This window comes from Gastrolobium bilobum, unplaced genomic scaffold, assembly GCF_033153095.1.
Source record: "Gastrolobium bilobum isolate Gb01-03AN ecotype WA unplaced genomic scaffold, APGP_CSIRO_Gbil_v1 utg10104, whole genome shotgun sequence".
Classification (NCBI taxonomy): Eukaryota; Viridiplantae; Streptophyta; class Magnoliopsida; order Fabales; family Fabaceae; genus Gastrolobium; species Gastrolobium bilobum.
Genome location: NW_026897721.1, coordinates 205209 through 221191, shown reverse-complemented (window position 1 = coordinate 221191; position 15983 = coordinate 205209). Strand labels below are relative to the sequence as shown.

The window sequence follows — 15983 nt, the reverse complement described above, 5'->3', positions numbered from 1 at the left end:
CCATTTCAATTCAGCTTTTAATTTATATATTTCCATTTAAGTTCCACGTTTTATTTTATTTTTGATAGAATGCACCTAAATCCTGCGCCAAAAATTTGTTCTTACATAAGATAGCTTGCGGAAGGATTAGAGGTATGGAATTTTATTCAGAATCTTCTCCCAAAAAACAGAGATCTACTAACGTAGCACATTAGACGTGTCCCAAAAAAGTAAGTCAAAAAGAGTTGAAAGAAGTATGTGAAAGAAAGAGAAACACATACAAAAATCATAACTCTACAAGCTTATGTCGCCTCTCTTTTTTTTGGTAAATTTACAAGCTTATGTCTTTAAGAAAGAGGTCATCTGCTGACAAGTCTGCCTCACCCTTTTGAAGCTCACATTCTCATATTTAACTTTAAAAAAAAAAAACTCACGGGTTTCCACATTTACACGCATTCTCGCTTCCTTGTGAAATAATGTTTGCTGCACATCTTAGAAAACATCACCTCATACTAGAGTGGTGTGGCTATATCAGAAAATCAGTATGCATTTAGCAAAGTAAGAACAATTGTAATCAAATAGTAAAAGCTATTCAGATATTAAGTGATATATGCATAGCATTATGCCATGGATAACATGCCTGCAAAATTGAAACATCGTATCAATTCTACAACTTTATTGACTTTACTTTTACACAATAAAAATAACTACTTTCAAAACTCTACATTCACAATTGTGTAACATATGCTCAAAAAACACTTTTAATTCATAGTTTTGTCACATTCTAAAGATCCATTTATCACATAAATATCTGCAAGAAATTATATGCATTTTTCGGAAATTTATATTTTCATCTTTCCCTGTTCAATGGTGGCACAATACACCTTGTAGAAAGCCATAATTCATCCATCATATGGCAAAAGGATTAAACAGGAAAATGGTTAGCAAAATGAACCTAGTATATTTAGTATGTTAGAAATTCCAGGTTCTCTGTCAAAATGTCGAAGTAATGAATTTTGAGGAACCAAAGAAATTTGAGATACTTAAAATTGTTTTCACAATTTTTCACCTGTACGTCGCAGGACCGTTCCAAGTTCATCTTCTATCTCATGAAGGAGGATAGGTTTTTGAATCAATCCATGCATTCCCACCTGTATGCATTTCTCCTTCAAGTTTTCTTCTGCACTTGCTGTAAGAGCTATAATCAAGGGCCAATTACGGCTGTGGAATTTCCGAATCCTTCTTGCAACTTCAAAACCATCCATTTCAGGCATGTGAAGATCCAACAGGATAATTTTAAATGAGTTGCCAGAGGCACTTATAGCACCCAGGCACTCAAACCCTGATGAAACAGCAGTTACTTGACAACCCAGCTTCTCAAGCAGCTTCTTGGTCACAGTCCTGTTTACATCATCGTCGTCAGCTACTACAACCTTAAGCCCTCTAAACTGTGACTGTGAGTTCGAAAAATCTTTAGGAGCAAGAATGAATCTTCCAAGTGATGGTCCTATCTGAAACTTGAGAAGAAGTGTCATCCCTTGTGCCAAACCTAGAGAGTTTGGTGATATCCAGATATTACCTTGCATCATCTGCATATTATTCCGTACTGTACGGTCAGAATAGCAAAAAGCCAACCACACCATGAAGAACTAAACATATTACAGTATGTTTATCTCATCCAAACCACGATCAGCTATTAGACAATGGCAGAACAAAATTTGGTTTTAGGCAAAACATTCAAGTATACAGAACAAAATGCATGAACCTATTTCAATCTTTATTTATTTCCCTGACGCCTATGATGTTTGAATCCATAATTCCAACTACCTATGTTTAGCTCTCAAAAGGGTATATAATGTATCATAAGTGTTGGATAAACACGATAGGACCCTTCTATTATAGGGGAAAAGAAGCAACTGTAAAATTTTGTTAGACCAAAACGACAACATGTCTATGTCATTAATAAAAAGTTTAACAAGAAGATGGCTTCCTAATGTCAAGGAGATGACCAAAAAGTTTAACAAGACATTTATGTAAATCTACCAATATTGCAGACAATCATTTACTGACTTGTAATGCATGGACACCAAAATACATAGGACTGTAACTGTTGATGTCTTTAACCATTACAGAACCAGAATCCTTACCCACTAAAGCTAAACAAGGAATTCAACAGTAAGCAAGTTGTAGCATTCAAGCAACTATATTACAATGGATATTGGTCTCAACAACACTCCGCACGGGATTAGTTGCAGCATAGATTAAATATGGCTTTCTAAGCGAAGGCCACTTCTCTCATTTATTTCTTATTCTTAAATCTAATCTGACAATAATACCACTAAAATCTAATTTTTTATGACAGTTTCATCTCACATTTCCACCATCATAAACAATTCCCTATCGGAACATTCACTTATTCAAATAATCGAGGGTAACAGTAACTTTGTCAAAACAAGAACCGTCCTCTAAGCATAGAATGTAATTCTAAAGTTTACAGCCAAATTTGTCAACAATTTATAAAATTAATGCAGTAGCACAAAATTTCTCAAAAGAAAGAGAGGGGGGGGGGGGGGGGGGGGTGTTATTAATAAACACTTAAAACCTAAACATAAGAATTATCTACATAACTACTATGACTAAGACAAAATGATCCATAAATTTGAGAAAGATAACAATGCATGTACCTGCACCAGCGTTTTGCACATGCTGAAGCTCAGGCCCTCCTTAGTTTCATAGTTGTAGTGCCTCCTACCAACCTGATTTTTTGTTGAAATTGATTCATCTGAGTAGGAACTAATACCAGTTATCTGAAAATTAAATTTTACATACACATAATCATTTTGCATTCTTGATCTCCATATTCCAAAATTTTTATCATCCTTATCTCCATTATCACTTTCAAGAAAAACTCGAAAAATGAGAGTCCCTCTGTCATATATGTTCAATAAATAGCCAATCATATGCAGAATTACTTGAAAAGACCTTGCCTCATCACCCAAGACCAGATCAGGCAAAGACTTGTGGACATCAATTTCAAGACCAAAGCCTTTGTATACACACAAACACTTGGCTATGCAAGAAGCTTCCCTGATCATGGAATGTAGATGGAAAGGTTTCATCTCTAACCGGAAGTTTCCTTTGTCATTTGCAGAAATCTCCATTACATCATTAATCAAACTTGAGAGTGCATTGCTAACTTTCAACATTGTGTCAATAACAATCTTCTGTTCAGATCTTAAATTGTCCTCTTGAAACATTGAAAGTAAACCGAGGATTGAATGCATAGGTCTCCGCATTCCATGACTCATCACTTTCTGAAATGAGATCCTTGCCTGGCTGGCCATCATTGCATTCTTTTGAGCCTGTTGCAATGCCCGGTTTTGCTCTGCGAGTTTCTGGCTCATTAGCTGAGACTCTTCGAGAACGGACGCATGAGACAAGGCTACAGCCACCTGGTCAGCAACTACTTCCACTATCTCCATCTCATGGGAGGTCCAAACCCTGGAGTTTGAATTTGGAAGAACCAAAACCAGTATAGCATAAGATGTTTCAACCAACTCTGGTGTCCCTCCTTTGAAATTCGAAACATGAAGTATCGGCATGCGAATGGCCGCTACAGCACCCGAGTCCCCAGATCCACCACTACTTGCAGCTCCTAGTGCAGAATCAGGCCTCAAAAGCCGCACCCCCTTGCTCTTTCTTATCTCTAGTACATCCGGATCATTTATAGGAATAGAGCTGTGAAAATTCTTTGCTGATCTTTGTTTCAACTCATGAGTTAAATGCATTTCTCGCCTGTCCTCATCAGGCATCCAAACCGCACAATTATGCAAGTCCAAAGCCTTGGAAAGCTCAACAAGGGTGGTATACAATATGGTGTGCTTGTCCAGATACTTTCTAATCTCGCGGGTGAGCATCCTAACATGCCAGCTTGCTTCCTTTTGTTTCTTCATGATCCCAACCTCTTGGCCCAATTCCAAGACATTCTGCCTCAAGTAGAGCTCCCTCACTTTGATTTTCAGAAGAAGAGGAATCAGGGTGGGAAAGGTAATTGCAGTGGCACAGGAAACAAGAGCAGTAAAGAACTTAGCAACGGTGAGGGAGAGCAACAAGTGGAAGGAGTGAGGCCCGTAGTAAGTATAGGCATTGAGCAAATGGGTCATTCCGCAGAGGACTATGAAGGCAATAAACTGGAGGAAGACCAATTTGAATGGAACATTGGAGCAGCTAACGAAGTAAAGTAGTTCAATGGGTATGGAAAAATATGCAATGGCAATGAAAAAGTCGCTGACTTTTTGACAAACGAGGATGCTCTGTATACTCCAAAGCCCTTCCTCATCACAGTTGCACTGTGCATATTCAGCATCGATGCCAGAAACACAGCGCGACAGAGAATAAATCAAAAGCAAGAACAACAGAGGATGCCAGAAACCTCTTTCCAATTCCATAACAAAAAGTTACTAGTTTCCCAAACCATCCATCCAAGTTATCATCTTTTAAATCCCCAGAAGCTCAACCTCACATCACACTATCTGCTGTAGCTATGCACGGTGAACTGAACACTCTAGATCTAAACTAACTAAACTTCACAACTACTACACTAGTCTGTTCTTTCAAGTTTGGCCTTTCTAATCCCAATTAAATTTAAATAAATAAATAAACAAATAAATAATCTCCCTAATTTGCAGTTACAGTTATTATCCAATACAATAAGAAGAAGAAGAAGGGAAGCTCAAGGGTAGTAATAATAAGAAAAAGCAGAAGAAATCAGATAGAGAGTGATGCAGTGTAACCCATGTTTCAATCAATAATCTTCTTCCTTTGCAGTCACGGCTTTGTTTCTTCGATTTGATGCTCTTGGTGTTGGTGAATGAACTCACCCGAAAGCCCAACGGCGAATGATTCAATCTAAGAAGAAGAAGAAGAAGAAGAATTCAAAATTTTTTTTTTTTTTTATTTTGAATAGAAAAAATCAATTTGGCATAAAAAGTTTGAAGAAAGTGGGAAGAAAAGCGTTTTGTTTTGTTTGGTTTTTGCCTTCAAACTTCAAAGCAGGGAAAGAGGTGTGGGACCCATACTTCTTCACATTAACCGAACCTGGACTTCCCCTTTCTCTTTCTCTCACTTGTCACACCTTTACATGTAATAAATTAATAAATTTCACTACCCAACCCATCAATCAACTATTCTATAATAATTAAATTTTTACAAGTTATGATAGCATTATAATTATAATATTATATTACTCTCCAATTTTAGTTTCTTTCCTTTAAATGAGTTTATTCATGATATTTTAAGAGTATTTGATAGAGAGAAAAAAAATTTATTATCTAGAAATCTTGATCGTAAGAAATATGATAAAAAAAATTCAGTTTTACGATAATATTCAAAATTAAAAATTTAGAAAGATTTAATTTGCTGAAAATCTTAAAAAATACTGACTATCAAATTGCTTGCAAAACTCGAAAAATCTCTTTTATTATTTTCTTGCAGGTATATTCCGTGCTATATAAATATTTTAAATTTTAGTAAAATATAATTTATAAATAACTTAATTAAAATGATAAAAACTGTAAATAATTAATTCAGAAGAATATAAAATTTCAATTTCAAGATTGAAAATTACACATATCACTTAGAAAATATATTAAAATTTTTATTATTCTCAAAGAGTAAGTTTTAATAGTAGTGTAATATATAAGAATCAATTATTTAAAAGTAGTAGTGTAATATAATTAACAAAAAAATAAAAATGAATAGAGTCCTGCCTTTCACTCCCACTTGAACATAAGTATTTTTATTCAACCAATTTAAAATTAAAGTAGAAAATAAAAAAATAATTGATTTAAATTTTTTAAATATAAACCTAAAAGAAAATCCAAAATTTTATGTAATTTTAAAAGATTATTTTATCTGCAAAGTTCTCGTATTACTTATATTCGTTTAGCGATTTTTTTATTATATTTTGAACCAAACTTAATTTCTTTTGTTATATTTAGACATATATTATTCAATTCACAATTAGTTCAAGATTTTATGAAAAATTAAATTTGTTATATTTTTTGATTGATTATTTAAGACTTGAATTTGATATATTTTGATGAGATTTTGTATAAAAAATTCCACATTCTCTTAAAAAGTACTCGGTTAGTATACTTATAAAACATGCAATATGTTTTATAAATTCTACAAAATCCATGGAAATTATTCCTCTTAGATGGGAACCTCCGAAGTCTAGTTAGATAAAAATAAATACTGATGAGGCGACTAAAAGTAATGATGGGGCTGCTTGTGGGGCTATTTTAAGAGATGAATCTGGTTACTAGCTTCATGGTTTGGCATGTTATGTTGGCCAGTGTTCAACTTTTGTGGCTGAATTATAATATGTTCTCAAGAGTCTTCTAGCTGCTTGGATTGGGGGTTGGAGACATTACATTTTAGAAAGTGATTCTAATTCAGTTATCACTTTGCTCACCAAAAATAGAAGAGCAGCTTGAGAGTTCAGATTGATGACTCGCATTCAAGCATTGTTACAGAAAGATTTGGGATGTTCAGCTTATTCATAACTATAGAGAAAGTAATAGCTATGCAGATTGACTATCTAAGTATCCACTGAACCATGTAATAGAGAATAATCTGTATATTTTTAACTTCCCTCCCCCTAATATTTTGCTACTGTATTTGACATATTTTTCTTTAGTCTATAATTTTCATAAAGTTATTTTAACTTGAGTCGGTCCCGGGGCTTTTCCCATTATGTTTACACAAAAAAAAAAAAAAAAAGTTTCAATATGAACATAAGTATTCAAACCCACTATGCATTCTACCCATTTCTCATTCCCCGTGAAGTTCTTTGTAGACTTTTTTTAAACTTCATCTTAACAGTGAATCCTTCCTTAAATTAAAAAAGCTATAAAAAAACCTTAACAATTAATCTAACTAATATGATTTGAATTACTTTTGGTTACATTGAATTATATTTATTTTTACTGTAAAATTGGTCAAATAATTTTTTTTAGATTCATCCACCCTATATCCCAATTAATTTGAAATGAAAGTCTCGTGCGTTGATATTGATGTGAATATTAAAATCAATGGGATAATATTATAAAAAAATTAATAAAATTATATTAGTTGACCTTTTAAAATCATATTCAATCTAATTAAAGAAACTTATGCTTACATATATATTTCTTGAGATGTTTTTTGTTATTTATATTTTGTATAATGTAACGCTATGGAAATATCAGTCACCTAACGCGCTAATATGACCGTCGTCTGTGGGAATATTAGTATTGACATTAGTATTCAAACATACGTTGATCTATAAAATTAGTATTAACATTCATGATTTTAAATGATTATTATTCATGTGATGTAAAAGAAAACCTTTGCAGAAAAGTAACTTTTTTTATGACAGTATTTTGTATTAATCAGAAAAACACAAGAATATTATATTAAACTTTTATTTAAATATTCCAACATATTTTAAATTGCTACTAAAACCAAATAATTAAATTGCTTGAATATTATTATTAGTATAGATGAATAATATACTGATACTGGAGAAAATCATTATGTAGCATTTAAATAAAGATATTTATCACCTAATATGCTAAAACATAGAATTTCCCCTTATATTTTATTTAAAAAAATGAAGAAAAAAAACAAAGAAGAAAATGGTGACACATTCCATCTAAATATCTCGTTCAAAAAGTGAATTATTGCGGCGACCACATTCAACACCACCGTCCACGTATAAATGCCATAATTACAGGTGACATTACCACCACCAGCTCTTCTATCGATGAAAAAACATAAATGTGGAGTTTCGGGTATTTGACTATTGCAAAAACAATTTTTCATATTTTATGAAAATTCAAATTTTATATTGTGATTCTTCAATTTATCTATAATTTTTTTTTTCATTTTAATAAATGTGGAGCTTATCATTAGTTAAGTCACACCATAATAATTGAATTCTCATCCAACATGAGAAAATCAAACTCTTTTAACTATTGTGTCCTTTTTTATCAAAATAAATATCATTTTGTTTATGTTTCAAAATATTTTATTTACTTGTCCCTATTTGACTATTGATCACGAAATATATTTGAGTACATATTCAAATATTCTAGTATAACAATAAATACTTGAGGACACGAGTCTTTATTAAATAAATATTCAATATCTGATTTTTTTTTTTAATATTTACTCAAGTATATGGGCATGTACTCGAAGATATTACGCAAAAAATTTCTTTCAGAATTTTCAGTGTGTAGCTCTCAAAAAGTTATATGGAATAAAATAAAACACCTTACTCAGACAATCAAACCAAAAGTTATGGCCTTCAAAAATTTTACTCAACAATTTTCAAAATTTTGTAATGTCAAATATGTTTTGTGATATCCACAAAACTCCTTATTAGATTATCCAAGTCAAATCCAATATTACGAGTATACGACTATAAAAACTTGTTTGATCAATTTTTTTAACTCATTTGTTAGTGTTGAAAAGTAAAAAATTATGGTTAAATTTTTGTTCACGAGATTTTTTGGATCAAGCAAGTTTTTAAAGTTATTTACTCAAAATATTGAACTTGACTTGAGTAACGTGAGAAGGAGTTTTGCGGGTATTACAAAACCTATTGGCATTACAAAATTTTGAAAACTTGAGAGTAAAATTTCGGAATACCATAACTTTTGACTCAAGTGTCTGAATCAAGTGATTTTTTTATTCCATATAACTTTTAGAGAGCTACGCGTTGGAAAATTCTAGTAGAAAATTTTCGCGCAACATACTTGAGTACCCATCATATACTCGAGTATATTGCGTGGAACATCAAATACTCGAGTATTTAGGTCATATACTCGAGTATAAACTCATGACACTTGATTTACTCGAGTATAAAGTTATATACTCCAATATATGACTCGGTCAACGATCAAATTTGGACAAATTGATGTATAGTTTTGGGACGAGAGCAAAGTGGTAATTTTTAAATTAAAAAGGACAAAATGGTCAAATAGCCAAGGGTTTCTTATATAGTATATATAAAGTTATAAAAAATATATATTAACAAAATTAATTTTGTTATTTAGTTGAGCTTAACTTGAAAACTAACGTAAGCTATAAATCTTTGTGATTTATCAGATATTATTAATCAGATTTATATATTGCCCAAATAAAAACGTAACAGAAAAACTATAAATATGAAATAAGGTTTCAACTGACGCTTTTTATTTTAGTAGAGACAATTAAATTGGTGAAAATATAAACATATGAGAAGACATTGTTGTTTCCATTCTTTTTCCAATGCTAACTCCAATATTATAAAAAAATGGCAAAATTTTATAAAAGAGGACATACAGTGACCAGATAATAAATTAAATTTATTTCGAATGGCGCTATGTAATTTTTAAAAGCAATAGATGGAGTGTAACTTCTTTTTGAAAAAAGAAAAAAAGAAGACGCCATCTAATGTAACTTCTTTTTGCAAATTTAGCTATTTCGTATATATTGTACATACGCAGTCAAATTCAATATACATTTCAATTTATGTGTAGATTCAAAAAACGAGTAATTTATTAACTACTCTATATCTTATTTTTAAAGTTTAATTTATCTTTAAATATGTTCATTAAATGAAATAAAAATAATAAAGAACTAAGTAACTTAATTTAATTATTTTCAGATTTAATATCGTTTTAATTTTTTGTATAATAACCTTAAAAACTTATGAAAAACTATACCATAGGTATCCTTTTAAATAAATTCCCCATCAAAACTGATAACAAAATTTAATAATGAGATAAATTACACTAATGAAAAAGTTAATAAAAATAAATTATGCAATTTCTGAGCATATAAGATTAGTAGGCATAATATATAACTTACGCTACTAAATACAAAATTAAGTAACACATCTTCCTTTATTAAAGTCTTCATAATCCACACATTATGTTGTCATAGACAAAATGTACCCCAAAACCTAAAAAAACTTGATGTAAATAACTTTATCTAAGTTTACCCCTATGTGAAATAAGATATGAAGTCTCCACGCGAGCATTGTTTAAGTTACATGCCCTCTTACTTTCATAAACACAATCGCCTTAACCGTCTATATCAACCACTTGGCTACCAGGAGGTTATAAAAAAGACTTACTATTTTCCAAAAAGGCTTATTAAATGAAGAACAATAATAATCTATGCTCGACAGAACTTTAAACAATATTAAGACTGCACCTCGAAAATGGAAGGAAAACATAGCCCAGAAGCTAATCTAAGAAGCATAATCTACCTTATTTATCCTGGCATAGGAAAACCAACAAAAATGAAGAGGTAATAGCCAGCAATTCTGATTTTTAAATACATCATGAGTAAATGAGGCAGAACAATATTTCAAGGACAACAATGAGTAATAATTTTCAGAAGCCACGACCCTTAATGGATGATGCATACTATAAACGGGATCACGTAACAAAAACTGCTGGTATGTAGAGATATCATACATCTGTCTACCACACATTGTTGCTATCAAACCCAAAAGCCATCTCTCAAATTCTCAATCAGGAATTTGCTCATAGCCCCCATTCTCAGGAGAATGGTGTGCCCCATGACCTGTTCTTCCTGCACAAAGGAAACCTCACTTCAGTCACTCTCTTACACCATAAGATAAGAAGAGGTTTCACCAAAAAGCACTGGAGTTCATATTCATACCTGTTAGCTCAAAGCCAGCATTTCTTGAATCCTGATGACTCCCCCAGTCTGTGGACCGGGGAGGCGTCACATGCAAACCAAGTTGCTGAATCATGAAATGACTTCCCCCTATATCTTGATGCTCATCATTGCCCCGGATTGGATTCCCGCTGGAAGAGTCAACTGTTTGGCGGAAACCTAAACTCGATGGTGATTCGCCAACTGGCGATGGCAACTTGCTGGCAGAGGCATCACCTTTTACACCAGCACCACTATCCTTCTTGGTGTCAATAAAAAATGTACCAACGATGACCTGTGTGGATTAACTATTAATCAAAGTGACTTCATGCTGTAATTCATATCAGGCTGTGCTTGGTAGGGCGCTTGGTAAGAGTGATTTCGGGAAGGATAAAAATAAAATAGTGAAATTTAACCATACATATGAATATAAAGTAAGTCTACATGAATGTCTGATTTTCATTCAGCCATTTACACCTCTTAATTTTACTCTTACCGAGAACAACTCTAGATGCCCACCTCCACTCCCCTCTTTCTTTATAGGAAAATATTTATGTAGTAAATGTAGAATCACATTTTTGTTCTGCTATGACAAGGCCAAAATAGAATCACAGGATCGTTTAATGCTCATCAAGGTAAGTTCTTAATCTAAAACTTTCTCCCCAACCCCTTTTGTTCTGGAGCATCTGTTTGCTAACTCACAACACTGATAATGTTCGTACTGATCAAGACAAAAAAAAATATGATGTAGGACGTGGTTGATATCTCCCACCTACAAGTTCATCCACAGTTCTTTCTGAAATTACCTGAACTGGACCAGCCGCTTTAAGGGGCCCACCAACTCCACCACCTATGATTTGACCATCAGTATTAGATAGGCATACACTGAGACCACCAGTTCGGCCTCCAAGTTCGTTACGGACATAGGAACCAGTTAGTGAAATAATCTCAAATCGACCCTGACACCAAAGCAAGAAAAAGTTAATCTGTGACAACTGCAATATGAGCACAAGACTACGTCAAATATGAAAATGCAAATTCGTAGGACTCGCTCTAAAGGAAAAAAAATAATAGAAGTTTATAATTTAATTTGCCACGTTTTCATTAATTCAGTGATAAAACAGGAAAATAACATTACGTCTGCTTGGGACTAACTTTAATTGAGCAGTCATAATATAATATAGACACAGTTTTCATAAAGGTTCCTCTTACTATCTGTGCTCTGACGGAAAAGTGAAGATCAATTTTCTTATAAGTGGGTGCAAGACATATCTACAGAAAATGAAATTATTTTGTTTAAGCCTCCAACTTATATGTCCAACGTTGACCATCAGATAAATTTGTCCCGAACTGTTGAGTTTACAAAAACTAGACATAGGTACGCACACACATGTATGCATAAAATTAAAGAGATGGAGAGAATATAGGATGAGAGAAAAATAAAAAATATGGAGTGAGAAAATTAGTTTTTGTTATTAAATAATATTTTTGATATTAATATTTCTAATCAAATGTTTTTTGCTTAGAATATTTGAGCAACATGTGGATGCAGAAGGGACTATTTTAGACCTTTATGGGGAAAGATAAAACCTTGGTCTCTTAATTACTAGTAGAGATAAATTCCAATTTGATAATTTTAATTACCTTATTTGATGACAAGAGAAAATCTTAAATAAAATGATAAAATCAAAAATAATATAAACAAGATTTTGAGCCTTGGTTATCTTAGTACTTATATAGAGTAGATTTTGATCCAAAGTTGCAATTTTCAACAGTTCCATTTCCTTTTGAAGATCGTTTGAAGAACAGGGATCAGAATATAACATAAAAGACATGATAAAAAACAGTAATTAATATTTACCTCATACGTAATGTTGCCTCCTGAGGTTGCTGGCTGACGAAGAGAGGCATTAGAGATGGAACCAGATGCAGACAAAATGCACATCTCACGCCTACTTTGTTGCATAAATAACATAATTTTCTGGCCAACATCCTATTGAATGCATGCTAAAATAATTATAGAAGCAACACATACACTGAAGAAAGCTGAAAATAAAACTGGGCAAATGACAAACATAATATATTCAAACATCATGGATGGAGGAAAATTCAAATTAGATAAAGAAGAGAATAAAGATCCTAAACCATTCAGAAAAATACATAAAAGCATATTTCATTGAAATAAATTATGTTATGTGTGGAGATGCAGAAAATAAATCAAGAGAAATTACTTCGACCCTAACAGTTCACATATCATTCTCTCACAGGTTAGCTATAACTATTTGTTATGCACACCCATCATGCCTCATCTCGATCCATTATAGGCACCCTTAGGTAGGTGCAGCCTGGTGAACTTCACCAAGAAACCAGGTGTGACTAGTGTCCCCTAAAAGACATTATTCCTGAATTGTAGTAGAGTGCTACCTCCACAACCCCCCCCACAAAACAAATAACACAAACAACACACACAACAACCAAAGACACCATCTCAATTACAAGAGAATTTGTCACATTATTTATCAAATCTATTGAAAACAATATGAAAAAAGTCAATTGTCTCATGAGTCATGGCTGAGCATATGAGTAATCAGTCTCCAAACCTTACACCCCCATATAGGACTAACGAGTGCTGATATGACAATTTTTTTTTTTTTTGGGGGGGGGGGGGGGGGGGGGGGGGGGAGAGCATATAGGAGTCAATAGTTGAATTTTCCAATTCTAAAGAAGGCCAGCAAATTTATATTTGTAGGATAGTAGAAAATTATATGCACGACTTGGTAGGTATCTATTTGCAGTATGGACTGTCCGGCTGTTTAGTAGGTTTAGTAGATATGGCTAGATATATATATATATATATATATATATATATATATATATATATAAGCTAAACATTTGGGACTGTGATTGTGTCTGCATGTGAACACAGGTCACCATACTCACCAGTTGCTGCAAGCAGAGGCAGAAATTTAAAATCAACAAACAATATTCAAGGACTGAATAATGCATACCTCACCAGCAGCAACAGCAATGACATGTGGAGTGAAGCCTTGTCCTGCATTGCCTGCATCACCCCATTGGCAGCAGAAGCATCAAAATAAAATTCAGGAATCTATCACGCACTTAAAACCTTTCGTTTTGTTAATTTCTAACATGGCGTCAGAAACATAAACTCAAGCTAACAGAAACGGTTAAGTAAGCATGATAGTTTATATAACTAAGAAACAATTTCAGACTTCTAAGAAATGTTATACTTGCACCCTCTAATTCTCGGGGAAAATATCTAAGGGAAACAAGTGAATGTCAATTGTTTTGGAATTTTCATCAATTTTGCACCATTGATGGCATGTGTACTTTGTTGATAAAAGTAGTAAGAAGCAGCAAATCTTGAAACTAAATAACTGGAATTTCCCACAAGTGATAAAAAACATAGGTTCATCAATTCAGTCTAATAAACCACCGTGCCAATGGAAAAAGGCACAATCTGACTGTGCAAATGAAAATGAAAAACTAAGACTCAACACATATGATGAACTGAATTCTAATAAATGCCACTGCAAACAAAGAAGCTTTCTAACATATGGATTCCACTATATTCCATTCCATCAGTAAGCATTAAACCAGCGAACAGATCCTGTGTAAGACATGACATTATGTTCTTAATTAAAAGTCACACGGCATTCAACTTTCATCAACTCCTATTCATGTTTTCCTTCCCTAATTTGAAGCTAGCACTATTTAGCGGGCATATTAACTCCTGTTAATGAACCACTTATGTGCAAGTAAACACACACCCCAGAACCAAAATGAATCATAAAGAGTCGGCTTAAGGATGAAGCCAACATAGGATTTATTATTTTTATTCATTTCTCACTACTTTACTGAATATATTATTTTATGCTAGTGGCTCAAACATAAAACCATTGGAGAGTGTGTTCTGCCCGTTGTGGAGTGTCCAACTAGTCTTAAGCAGAACTTAAAACTTATTGGAGAGTAATAACAAAAAAAAAAATTATTGGATAGTATTCAGAGAAGAAGAGGGACCTTCAGCAACAAAATTCATAGCACAGCACGAAATGCACAAAGAGATAAACAAGGACCAACGCCAATTAAATTAATAAACAGAAAAAAAGAGAAAGTTCTAAACTTGAAAACAATGTTTTTGGAGATGTACATAAAATATTGAACAGACAGCAAAAAGGGGCTAAAAATTGAAAATTTAGAAGAAAGGCAAGCGACCCAAGTGGTTGAGAAGTGGCATAAAAATAAAATAAAAAATGAGAATAGAAACCCTCGAAATAGGGAAGAAAAAAAAGAGGGTGGAGAAGAAAACAAACCTATAGCAAAGGAATGAGATTTCTTGGAAGTGGTGGTGGTGCTGTAAGGAGAGGAAGAGAAGGAAGATTGTGGCGGCTTCTTGTCCCTGGGGCTAGCGGAGAACGACTGAGACGACGACGTAGCAGCTTTCTTCGCAGCGAGAGCTTGTTCCGGTGTGCCGTACTTCCTCGGTCTCCCTCTCTTCCTCTTCGCCGGTTCCAGCTGCGACGACACCGCAGATGCAACCGAATGAGGGTACAGTATGTGGGACCCATCCGTGTTCGACAACAAACCATTCGTTGGCAACGCGGTTGTTGTCGGGCCAGTAACGTTGGTGGTCGTGGCTGTGCTCTGCTGTTGCTGGTGGAGCTGCTGGTGTTGGTGTTGGTGTTGGTGATGGTGATGGTGGAAGTAGGAGTTGAATTGGTTGTCGTTAGGTTCCATTTTTGAGTAGAAAGGAGAAGAAAGATGTGTGCTGCCAGGGCAGGCACTGCAATTTTTTTTATTTTTTATTTTTATTTTTTATTTTTTATTTTATTTTTAAATTGTTTTCTAATCAACAAAATAGACTTTATCGGTATTATCTTGCAACAATTTTTTTTTTTATTTAGTGTTTTAGTTAGTCTCTAATTTTCTTTTTCTTTTTTTTCTCTCTTTATCAGACGTGGATATTTGTATGGGTGACAAGCAATTAGTGAAAATTGACTCGGTGATTCACGCGCTTTGACATTGACATAATGACAGCCAAAGATATAAACCGATAAGGGCTTCGCTTCATGGTCGCTTGGCCTACCTTTTTGTTTTTATTGGGTTGGGCTCAGATTCCATATAGATATCCAATGCCCAATTTACACGCATTTCGCTTTTTCCATTTTCCATACCTTTTTTTCCTTTTTAAGAAATAACTTTCTAAGTAATTTCCGAAATTCTATCTTATCCAATAGAGCTACGACCAAATACTGATAGCTCAATTG

The 15983-nt window shown here is 33.4% G+C and overlaps 2 protein-coding genes across 3 annotated transcripts; both read right to left on the bottom strand.

The window, feature by feature from the left end:
* Nucleotides 1–484: 484 nt before the first annotated feature.
* On the bottom strand, nt 485–4936 carry LOC133309597 (protein EIN4-like). 2 transcript variants are annotated; one of them, XM_061510397.1, is made up of 3 exons: nt 2664–4936; nt 1049–1568; nt 485–619 (listed from the first exon to the last, which is right to left on the bottom strand). In XM_061510397.1, exons 1-3 carry the CDS (start codon nt 4425–4427, stop codon nt 600–602), a joined length of 2304 nt encoding a protein of 767 aa, XP_061366381.1. In that variant the 5' UTR covers nt 4428–4936; the 3' UTR covers nt 485–599. The 2 variants fall into 2 exon arrangements, with proteins under 2 accessions (XP_061366381.1, XP_061366382.1); XM_061510398.1 differs by lacking the exon at nt 485–619 and having other exon boundaries at nt 762–1568.
* A 5219-nt stretch (nt 4937–10155) lies between these two features.
* Nucleotides 10156–15517, bottom strand: LOC133309592 (AT-hook motif nuclear-localized protein 14). The gene is made up of 6 exons (XM_061510386.1): nt 15030–15517; nt 13704–13756; nt 12557–12688; nt 11502–11654; nt 10699–10990; nt 10156–10608 (listed from the first exon to the last, which is right to left on the bottom strand). Exons 1-6 carry the CDS (start codon nt 15451–15453, stop codon nt 10544–10546), a joined length of 1119 nt encoding a protein of 372 aa, XP_061366370.1. The 5' UTR covers nt 15454–15517; the 3' UTR covers nt 10156–10543.
* Nucleotides 15518–15983: the final 466 nt, after the last annotated feature.